Source organism: Otolemur garnettii, unplaced genomic scaffold (genome assembly GCF_000181295.1).
Source record: "Otolemur garnettii isolate 467f Iridium unplaced genomic scaffold, OtoGar3 scaffold00243, whole genome shotgun sequence".
NCBI classification, from domain to species: Eukaryota; Metazoa; Chordata; class Mammalia; order Primates; family Galagidae; genus Otolemur; species Otolemur garnettii.
The window spans coordinates 314,164-325,698 of NW_003852638.1; the positions used below are offsets into that span (position 1 = coordinate 314,164).

Genomic DNA, 11,535 nt, shown 5'->3' on the forward strand with positions numbered 1-11,535 from the left:
AAAAAAAAAAAAAAAAAAAAAAATGAAGGGACCAGATTCTTCCTCTCTCCCATTCTGGCCTTGGTCGGGTGGCACATGACCTAGAAACAGCAAATCACACGCATACATAGAAAAATTCACATGTGCACACACACCACACATATACACAGCACTGTGAATCTTGCTGCCTCCCTCAGGAGTGCTGGGAAGTGTTTAAGATGGTGGTTATGGTACCTGTTAAGTAACACTGATGGCAATAGAGCAGCAGCAGTGAAGCCACAGGGAAATAGTGGTGCTAACATGGCAGCACCAGGACTGTCCAAGCCAGACCTGCTAGAGCAGCCTGGGGTGGGCTTCTGCTGCCTAGCTGCCCTTGGTCCCCCCTTCTTTCTCCAGCCTTCCCACTGACTCCTTGGGCTAATCCAAGTCCTTCCAATAAATTCCTTTCTCAGTTTCAGTTACTTTGTGTCAGCTCCTGTTGCCTGCAATTAGGAACTCTAAATGATATGCCCACTAACCCAGCAAGGATTCCACAGTGACCAACAAAATAAAATACAGCAGCACTAGAGTTATGCATGCAGTGCCACACAAGTCATCTACATGACAGCTATGTGTGAGTATGTGTCTAAAGCACATAACACAGAATAGGAAGATAAAAAATATTTACTTAATTATGTATTTGGACAATGAAAATAATTATGTTATAATCCTAGTACTTAAAGCATTAGATTTCACTCCTTTTTGCCACTTACTCCCCAAATAATCTTGGAAAGGTTGCTTAGCAGCTCGAAAATGGGGGTAATAATAGATTAATTACTTTCCTGCATTTCATTTTCCTTGTCTGAAAAACAGAAACAATACATGTATATGATATGTAGTACCCACTCCATTGGTTTGTCATGAGGATGTAAATAAAATCACACAGCAGTGTCCAGCACATAATAGGCATCTGAGGATTACAGATTCCTTTCTCAGCATCGATAACATAATCAACCTAGTCTTTGTACATGTGCAAGTTCTTCACCAGAGTGAGGCCATCTTCAGTCAGTGCCATCATTCCAGCTGTGCTGTACTCTGAAGCAGTATGACCTTAGGATCCCTGTCCCATCGTTTCTGGTTTCCACACCTACAATGCTCATGCTGTCACTTTCCACATGGGTAAATCCACTGCAAGGAGAAGGGGCACACTGGGTGTCAATCAGAGGAAAGGGTCAACATTTCAGTAGCAAAACCCTCAGCTTCTTGTACCTTCTCTTGCACCCCAGCTGGCCCCACTTCTACCTCTTGTTTACTCTGGACTTTGATTTGAGCCAAAATTCATTTGTAATAACTATTAAGTATTATCAGGGAATATTAGTTCTGGACCCACCTGACTGAATCAGAAGGATTCTAACTGGTCTAGAAACTTCTTTATAAGAGCCTTTATGATTTTTTTTAATTTTTTTGGAGACAGTGTCTTATCTGTCACTCTAGGTAGAGTGCCATGGTGTCACAGCTCACAGCAACCTCAAACTTCTGTGCTCAAGTGATCCTTCTTGCTTCAGCTGGGACTGCAGGCATGCACCACAATGCCCAGCTACTTTTTCTATTTTTAGAGACAGGGTCTTGCTCTCGCTCAGGCTGGTCTCTAACTCCTGAGCTCAAATAATCCACCTGCTTCAGTCTCCCAGAGTGCTAGGATTATAGGCGTGAGCCACCATGCCCAGCCCCTTGATTTTTTTTTTTTTTTAAAGAAACTTCTAATAGAGAAGGGGTACCTAACCTAACCTGGGGAAGTCTACGATATTTCCTCAGTAATTAGAATTAACCTTCAATTCTTGACCAGTCTCACTGCTCACGTGAATGAAAGCCAAAAGCTAATGGGTACAATCATTTTCCATGAGATCACAGTCAGACTCCAACCTCACCTTCCTCGCATGTTATCTGGGACTTTAGGTAAAATGTCTGCATTTCTAAGCCTTTCTTTCATCTGTAAAATGTAGGGAAGTCAACTGCACATGCTGGTTTTGTACATTACAGGAGATATGTCTATAACACATAACTAAAGCTAGCAATCTTGTTTTTTTTTAATGGTTGGGGATTCATTGAGGGTACAAGAAACCAGGTCACACTGATTGTATTTGTTAGATAAAGTCCCTCTTACAATTGTGCTTGCCCTCAAAAGGCAATCTTGTTTTTTGATAGAGGAAAGAGAATCTGAACTCTGGATTGTCTCACATCTCAGTTAGTAAGTGGCAGATTTGACTTATAACTCCAGGTCCTACTAATATCCTTTCTAACATTTCCTTAAGAAACACTGCTTGGTGGGCCACATATAGCCATTTAACAGGCAACATGAAGGGAAAAAAAGTGTGTATTACCTGGCCCATCTGTGTGATCCCCCAAGCAAGTGATAGCAGCTCTTGAGGATGGGATATTTATTTTCTTTATTCCACACGTAGACTCGCAAAGAGAGGTCAAAGGAAGAGGTGATAACTCGGCTTGAGTCCTTGAAACAAAAAGTCAAATGAGGTGTGGATGTGGACTCTTAATGTGGGGAGCTGTGATGTGGGTAGCAGGTATCATACTCACCACCCACAAGGACGTGATGTGCTTCTCATGGTCCTGGAAGGCTGCCAGCTGCAGCCCATATATGGTGAACTGCACCAGCTTGGAATCTGACGCCAGCAGGATTGCCTCAGAGCCAAGGCCCTTTATGAGGTGAGGTATCATAGGCAAGAGGAAACTGGCGACCTGTCGTACTTTTTGAATAAAAACACAACAGATTGGTTTCTCTGAAACAGACATGTGCCTCTTATAAAATGATGTGGTTCATGGAAAAGAGCTTTGCAGTTAGATCTGCCTTCAATCCTGACCCATGCATTTACTCCCCTGAATGTCCAGTTTATCTAAAATACTCTAAATACTGATTACAATGCCACACTTAGAGGGTGTTATAAAGACACAACGCAACACGCTCATGGTAGTGTCTGACACATAGAGCCAACTCAGTGGATGGGGCTCCCTTCCTTCTACCCTTTCCTATCTATCCCAAATGCCCACATGAGAACTGTGACACTTATGACATCTGTCAAAAACTACTGTTGAAGATAACTATCCTCTTTAGGGTATAGCAGTCCTTTTTTTTAACCAGGAAAAAAAATTACCTCTTGTGAAAAATTCATGCATTTTCTCACATGAGACAAGGGGTTATATTATACATTCTGTTTTTCCTTTTTTCCTCAGTTTCCAGGAAGCTCAGAGTAAAATTTATAGTCAAACAATGATATGAAAACAAGCAAACATAATAGTACAAAAGAAAGAATGCTAAGGACCATAGGGAAGGCTTGTCAGAGTGAAGTGGGGTTTGGGAAATAGAGAAGGAGATATAGCAGAGAGGGCTATACTTCCTCTATACTTCTTACTTTCCTACTAGACTAGAAACTCCTTGGGGATGAGATAGTTACGGCTTTTATTCACCACTGGGTGCAGTTAATACTGAGAAGAGGACTGAAGGGAAGCAGGAAGATAAGCCGGAGAGCAGAGACCTGAGTGGACAGTATTTAACATCTGAATCTCAGGGTCACACTAGCGGCCCAATACTCAGTGGGGCTCAATCACTCAACCAATATGTAAAATAACAATCAGCAAAACCTTTCTTAGGCCTTTATATCACTATATTTCACTGAAAGGAAAGGATAAGTGTTCTCAAGGAAACGTAAGGAACCTACACTGTAATCACCATACTGCAATGGTGGGGACACACAAGACCTGTCAGTGCCAGCATGGGGACTCTTACCTAGAACGTCCACTCTATCCCGGGACTTCTTGGCCCCTAATTCAAAGGTAGTGACAATCACCTCCGTGCCATTGTCATTTCCATGCACCACAATCAATCTGGCTGCCTCTTCGGGGGCCCAGCATCCTCTGGAAATCAGGTAGGCGGGGAGGGTAGTGGAGACAGGCGGCTTGTCTTCCGATGGGTACAGCAATGAGGGAATATAGAATACCTGGAGAAATACCCCTGCATAGTCACACTGCAAGTGAGGAAGGGGGCTTCTCAGACCTGGGAGCACATGGACACTGCCTATCCCTGCACCTGTTGGAAAGCTGGTATCTACCCCCACACCCACATCCCCTCACATTCTATGGGGCCTTACTCTTTTTCATACTACAGACAGACCTGAGGCTTTTCAAGGCTAATCCCAGCCCATATCTGACTGCACTGGAAACATCTGGAACTGTGATGGATGATTCAATAAATGGTGCTTCTGCTTGAGAATAGCTATGTCTACTCTTTTGCTATTGCCACCAATGTCTTCCAGTGTATTCCTTTCTTATATCTTTAAACCTTTCCTAGAACTCTAGGACTGCATTTTCAGAGAGTCCTGGCAGTCCCTCCTGTGCCTATCTGTACCTACTATTGTCTGACCACCTACCTGCCTAGTTATCAGGTCCCAGAGGCTCTCAGCCCCTTCCTACACCGTGACACCTCTCTGTTTTCTTTTTCCCTGTCTCTCTTTCTCATTTTCAACAAGACCAAAGTAAAAAGCTGACCCCTTTTAATTCCTAATTCAGACCCTGGCACTCAAAAGCTGCCTCATCTCTAGCAAATGACTAGATGTCCCTGTGCTGGGAAGCATCAGGACTCTCAGTAACTCAGGGTGTCAGAGGACTGGACTGGGCACCACTCACACAACCATAACACGGGAGGCACTGCAAAGCCCTGCTGCTCTCTGACTCTAGGCACCAGAGGCTCACTCCACATGTCATTATGTCCTCTGTACCTGACTTGATGATCTCCACTCTCGCTGAAGCTTTGTCCTCAGGTCACCAAATGGCTACTGAACATTTCTGGGATGTCCCTGAAGCCTCAAACCTATTCAAAACTGAGGCCAGGGTACTAGATCCTTCCAGCTCACAAGTAATGCAGGAGCAGAGGCAGAGGTTACAAGGGTAAGAGTCCTGAGGACAGATGCCAGTGCTGCCACTGACCCATCAGTAGCAAGTACCAGAAAAGTGAGAAAAGTGAATTTTTTTTTTTTTTTAAGACAGAGTCTCAAGCTGTTGTCCTGGGTAGAGTGCCATGGTGTCATAGCTCACAGCAATCTCTAACTCTTGGGCTTAAGCGATTCTCTTGCCTCGACCTCCCAAGTAGCTGGGACTACAGGCGCCCTCTACAACCCCCGGTTATTTTGTTGTTGTTGTAGTACTTGTCATTGTTGTCTGGCAGGCCCGGGCTGGATTCAAACCCACCAGCTCTGGTGTATGTGGCTGGCGCCCTAGCCACTGAGCTACAGGCACTAAGCCAAGAGCTGATGTTTTTGTTGGGAACAGACTCACCCACAAGGAGCAGGATGTGGCTTGCAATGAGCAACTCTTATGCCTAACTATGAGCTTGGTGCTGTGTGAGGAGCAGCTCCCCAACACGTGGCCTACCCCCCAAGCTGCCTCACACCATGACAGGCCCAAGGGAGAGGGTTCACCAGACACTAACCTTTGGGCCCAGGTGCAAATTCTCAGTAGATGCAAATACCCACTGTTGGTCTGGAGAGCAGTTGAGACTCACAGGGTTGTTGGGAAACACAGGCACTTTGGAGACCAGGTGTAGCTGAGGCACTGTCAATGTGTAAAGGTTCCCTCCTTGACAGGCCGCCTGGAGCAGAAAACAAATCAACACAAAAGCACAGCCTGAGAGGCGCCTGGGTGCCAGGCTCAGGAGGAAGTGTCATCAACTTTTTGGAAATAGTTACCTGTTTCCTCCTCTGGAGGATGGAGACAACATTTGCTTAACTGCCTCCCTCACAGTGCATGTGCCAGCTATTTTTAAGTTGTGACCTAGAATAGCTTTTCAAATACACAGGCAAAAGTGAATGCACTCAAATAACATGGAAGTCTTCAGAGCAGAAGCCTCTACTCCCTTTTCTGCAAGAGTCTAGTGTGTAACCTTCTGGTGCCCTTTCTGTTACTGGCATGGGCACACTGGGCCACAGAGGAGGGCTGTTCTGAAATGTGCCTTCTATGTTTTATATTTTTTAAACTCCTTTAAATTTTTCCACATTAGCTGTTTCTCTTCAATTTTGTACATCCTTTCATAATTCTTTACAAATTTGGTTACTACAAACACCAACTGCTGCAACGAATACATTCCTGCACAAGACCCTGAGCAGAGATGCCAGTATTTCTTCACAGGAAATTCCTAAAACTGGAATTATTAGCTCAAAGAATATGCATATTTTAGCGTTTAACAGAAAAAAAACCAACCAAGCTTTCAGAAAAGCTTCGAATTATATTCCTATTTACTATTTATAAAAATACCTATTTCTATTTATCCAACTTATTATAACATTAATCTTTAAAAATGTTTGCTCCTCTGGTAGATGCAAAGTCTTATTTTAATATCATTTTCTTGATGACTAATAAGGTTTTATACCTCTATATCCTTTTGGTTGTTCATACTTTATTCTGTGAATTAACAACTTTTCTACTAGATTTCTACTCTTCATGTAGTCTGATACAAATTCTTTGGTAAATAAGATACAGTGTTTTCTCCTAATTTCTCTTGTGTTCTAGTTTTATAATAATGTCCTTTTATGATTTGGATTTTTTTACTATTTTGAGTAAATAAAACATGTGTATCTTTGGATTCTCCATTCTGTCTTCATTTAGCCAAGGCACTACACATTTTAAAACCAAGTATATATTCTTCAGATAATTTTATAACTTTGCCTTTCACATTAAGTTGATGAATTGTACTAAATTTTTATAAAAGAGTGGGGCTGGATGCTGTTGTTCATGCCTATAATCCTAGCACTTTGGGAGGCCAAGGTAGGAGGACTGCTTGAGGTCAGGAGTTTGAGACCAGACTGAGCAACCAAGTGAGATTTGACTGCTTCAAAAACATTTATAAATTGGGCTCAGCACCTGTATGCAGTGGTTACAGCGCCAGTCACATACACTGAGGGTGGTGGGCTCGAACCCAGCCTGGACCAGCTAAACAACTGCAACAAAAGAATACCCGGGCATTGTGGCAGGTGCCTGTAATCCCAGCTACTTGGGAGGCTCAGGCAAGAGAATTGCTTAAGTCCAAAAGTTTGCAGTTGCTGTGAGCTGGAACACTAGGGCACTCTACCAAGGACAGGGCAACATAGTGAGACTCTGTCTCAAAAAAAAAAAATAGGCTCAGCGCCTATAGCTCAACTGGCTAAGGCGCCAGCCACGTACACCTAAGGTGGTGGGTTCGAATCCCCAGCCCGGACCCGCCAAACAACAATGACGGCTGCAACCAAAAAATAGCCGGGCGTTGTGGCGGGCGCCTGTGGTCCCAGCTACTTGGGAGGCGGAGGCAGGAGACTCGCTTGAGCCCAGGAGTTGGAGGTTGCTGTGAGCTATAATGCCACGGCACTCTACCCAGGGGGACAGCTTGAGGCTCTGTCTCAAAAAAAATAAATAAATAAATAAAAAAAAATAAAAAAATTAAAATTTAGCCAGGCGCAATGGCTCACACCTGTAATCCTAGCACTCTGAGAGACAGAGGCAGGTGGACTGTCTGAGCTCACAGGTTCAAGACCAGCCTGAGCCAGGAGCAAGACCTTATCTCTAAAAATAGCCAGGTGTTGTGGCAGGAGCCTGTAGTTCTGGCTTCTTAGGAGGGTGAAGGAAGAGAATCATTTAAGTCCAAGAGTTTGAGGTTGCTGTGAGCTATGATGCCATAGTACTCTACCTGGGGCAACAAAGTGAGACTCTGTCTCTAAAAAACAAACACACAAAATATTTAAAAATTAGCTGGACATGTTATCTCTGACTACTACAATAAACTCTACATCCAGAAATTTGACAATGTAGAAGAAAGGGACCAATACCTAGACTCACACCATCTCCCTAGACTTAACTAGGAAGAAATAGATCTTTTGGACAGACAAATATCTAGCACTGAGATTAAAGAAAAAATAAAAAAGCTTCTAACAAAAAAACAACCCTACACCAGACAGCTTCACATCAGAATTTTATCAAACTTTCAAAGAATAGCTTGTACTATTTCAAAACACTGAGAAGGAAGGAATCTTCACCAACACGTTCTATGAAACAAACATCACAGTGAAACCCAAACCAGGAAAGGACCCAAAGGAGAACTACAGACCAATTTCACTAATGGATATTGATGCAAAAATATTCAATAAACTCTTAGCCAATAGATTATAGCTACACATTAAAAAATTATACATCACAATCAAGGAGGTTTTATCTCACAGGGATATAAGGTTTGTTTAAACTATACAAGTCCATAAATATATTTTACCATATCAGTAGGAGCAAAAACAAAGACCATTATGATGCTCTCAGCAGATTCAGAAAGGCATTTTACAAAATTTAGCATCCTTTAACAATAACACTTAAGAAAATAGGTATATTTTCTTAACTGATTGAAACCATCTATAACAAACCCACAGCCAATATCATAATGAAAGGAGCAAAACTGAAAGCATTTCCACTCAAGAACTGGAATCAGACAAGGATATCCACTATTTCCACTGCTATTCAACATAGTTCTAGAAGTTCTAGCCAATGGAATCAGACAAGAGAAGAATATTAAGGGAACCCAAAGGGGGGAAGAGGAGGTCAACTGCTCTTTGCTGATGATATGATCTTAGAAAACCCCAGAGACTCGTCCACAAGACTCCTGGAAGTGATCAAGAAATATGGTAATGTCTTAGGGTATAAAATCCATATCCACAAATAAGCAGCTTTTATATACACCAATAACAGCCAAGTTGAGAAGCAAATGAAAGACAGAACACTATTCACAGTAGCTTCAAAGAAAATTAAATACCTAGAAATATACTAACAAAGGAGGGGAAGGATCTCTACAAAGAGAATTATGAAAGCTTCAGGAAAAAAATAGCACAAAACATTAACAAATGGAAGGAAAAACAAACCATGCTCTTGGCCAGGAAGAATCAACAACTCTTGATGATGTCAGCCTAGGGAAAGGTTTTGTGAGAAGACTTCACTGGCAATGGCAACAATAAAAAAAATAAACAAATGGGACTTAATTAAGCTTTAAAAGCTTCTGCACAGCTTAAGGACGCAACAATTAAAGGAAATAGACAACCTTAAGAATGGGAAAAGATATTTGCATGGTAGGAATCTGGCAAAGGCTTGATATCTAGAATCTATAGAGAACTCAAATTAATCAATGACAAAAAAAAACAATCTACCTTTGGGCAAGAGATGTGAACAGAACCTTCTCTGAAGAAGACAGGTGAATGGCTGAGAAACATATGAAAAACGGGATCATTGTCCCTAATTATCAGAAAAATGCAAATCAAAACCACCCTGAGATACCATCTAATCCCAGTGAAAATAGCCCACATCACAAAGTCCCAAAGCTGCAGATGCTGGTATGGATGTGGAAAGAAAAACACTTTTACACTTTTGGTGGGACTGCAAATGAGTATAGTCTCTTTGGAAAGAAGTATGGAGAGTCCTCAAAGAACTCAAAATAAACCTTCCATTTGATCCCACAATCCCATTACCAGGCATCCACCCAGAAGAAAAAAATAATTTTTATCATGAGGACATTTGCACTATATTGTTTATTGTAGCTCTATTTACAATTGCCAAGATGGGTTGGGTGGCACCTATGGCTCAGTGGGTAGGGTGCTGGCTCCATATACTGAGGGTGGTGGGTTTGAACCCAGCCTGGGCCAAACTGCAACAACAACAACAACAAAAAAAAAATAGCCAGGTGTTGTGGCAGGTGCCTGTAGTCCCAGCTACTCAGGAGGCTGAGGCATGAGAATTGCCTAAGCCCAGAAGTTGGAGGTTGCTGTGGGCTGTGACGCCATGGCACTCTACTGAGGGTGTCAAAGTGAGACTCTGTCTCAAAAAAAAAAAAAAAAAAAAAAATTACCTCAAAAGACCAAACTTAAGAATTATTGGTGTTCAAGGAGTTCAGCAAGAGCGAGGGGTAGAAAAATCATTCAAAGAGATAATAACAGACATTTTCCAAAACTTTTAAGATAATATCTAGGTACAGGAAGGTCAGAGAACTTCCATCTCTTTACTCTAGAAACTATCATGCTCTTTTTAGTTTTCTGATGTTATCAAGTCGATCATATATATATATTTCCCCTTCCCAATGTTGTTAGTTATCCTTCACAAACAGTGTGCATTACATGGTCTGTCATTCTCAGAGGAGAACTATAGTTGTTTCTTCATCTATACAGCACTGACTCATTCTATTGCTCAGGCTGCAGTATAGTGGTGTGATCATAGCTTACTGCATCTCGACCCAGCTAAGACTGCCCTGATGTGTAGTAATCAAAGTCTCAAAGGTTGAGGACGAAGAGAAGATCCTAAAAGCAGTAAGTGAAGAGAAGCAAATAACATAAAGGTGCTCCAATTTGTCTGGCAACAGACTTCTCAATAGCAGCCAGACAGGCCAGGACAGAGTGGACCAGTATGTTCAAAGTGCTGAAAGAAAAAACTGCCTGATCCAAGAACAGTGTTTTCAGCAAACCTATCATTCAAATGTAAAGAAGAAACTCTTTCCCAGGCAAATAAAAGCCGAGAATTCACCACCACCCAAACCATATTACAAAAAATACAAAAGGGATCTCTTCAGTCTAAAAGGGAAAACATTAACATGTAAATAGAAAACAATTAAAAGTCTAAAACCCACTGGTAAACTTTATTTTATTTATTTCGTTTTTGAGACAGAATCTTACAATGTTGCCCTTGGTAGAGTGCTCTACTGTCATAGCTCACAGCAACCTCCAGCTCCTGGGCTCAAGTGATCCTCTTGCCTTAGCCTCCCGAGGAGCTGGAGTACAGGCGCTGGCCACAATGCCCAGCTAGTTTTATTTATTTATTTTTTTTAGAGATAGGGTCTCACTCTTGCTCAGGCTGGTCTCTAACTCCTGATCTCAAGCAATCCACCTGTCCCAGAGTGCGATGATTAGAGATGTGAGCCACTGCACCTGGCTGGTAAAATTTAAGTACACAGCCAAACCCAGAATACTATAATACTGTAATTGTGGTCCTCAATCCACTCATAACTCTACTATGAAGCCAAAAAGATAAATATATCAAACCAGTCATAGCTTACAGCAACTTGTTAAGAGATAGGCAATATAAAAATATGTAAATTAAAACAACAGAGTCAAATATGAGGGATATGAAATTAAAGAGGAGATTTTTTCCATTTTTTTTTCCTTTGGGAATATTCTTTTCTTTATGATCTAAGATAAATTTTCATCTATGTAAAATACTTTCTTATTCCTATGTTTTTAATAAGTCTCATGGCAACCACAATGCAAAAAATAACAGATTCACTAAAAATAAAAAGCAATAAATTAAAACACTACCAGAGAAAATCACTTAACTACAAAGGAAAACAAGAAGAAAGGCTCAGCGCCTGTGGTTCAAGTGGCTAAGGCACCACCACATACACCTAAGGTGGCAGGTTCAAATCCAGCCTGGGAGTATCTAATGTACACACCCCTATTATGAAACTAATTTATACCTTTTATATGAAAGCTATAACCAAATAGCCTAAGAATATGGGGAGGGGGG

The 11,535-nt window shown here is 41.7% G+C and overlaps 1 protein-coding gene across 1 annotated transcript in view; it reads right to left on the reverse strand.

Moving 5' to 3' along the window:
- Positions 1–673: 673 nt before the first annotated feature.
- Positions 674–11,535, reverse strand: part of LOC100946480 (F-box/WD repeat-containing protein 12-like) — a 29,065-nt gene continuing 18,203 nt past the window's right edge. Inside the window, exons 6-10 of the mRNA XM_003802249.3 lie at positions 5,456–5,614; positions 3,758–3,968; positions 2,551–2,720; positions 2,340–2,467; positions 674–1,146 (exon numbers count right to left, since the gene is read on the reverse strand). Coding sequence (XP_003802297.1) covers positions 1,020–1,146; positions 2,340–2,467; positions 2,551–2,720; positions 3,758–3,968; positions 5,456–5,614 — 795 coding nt within the window. The 3' untranslated portion in view covers positions 674–1,019. The remainder of the gene's footprint in view (positions 1,147–2,339; positions 2,468–2,550; positions 2,721–3,757; positions 3,969–5,455; positions 5,615–11,535) is intronic.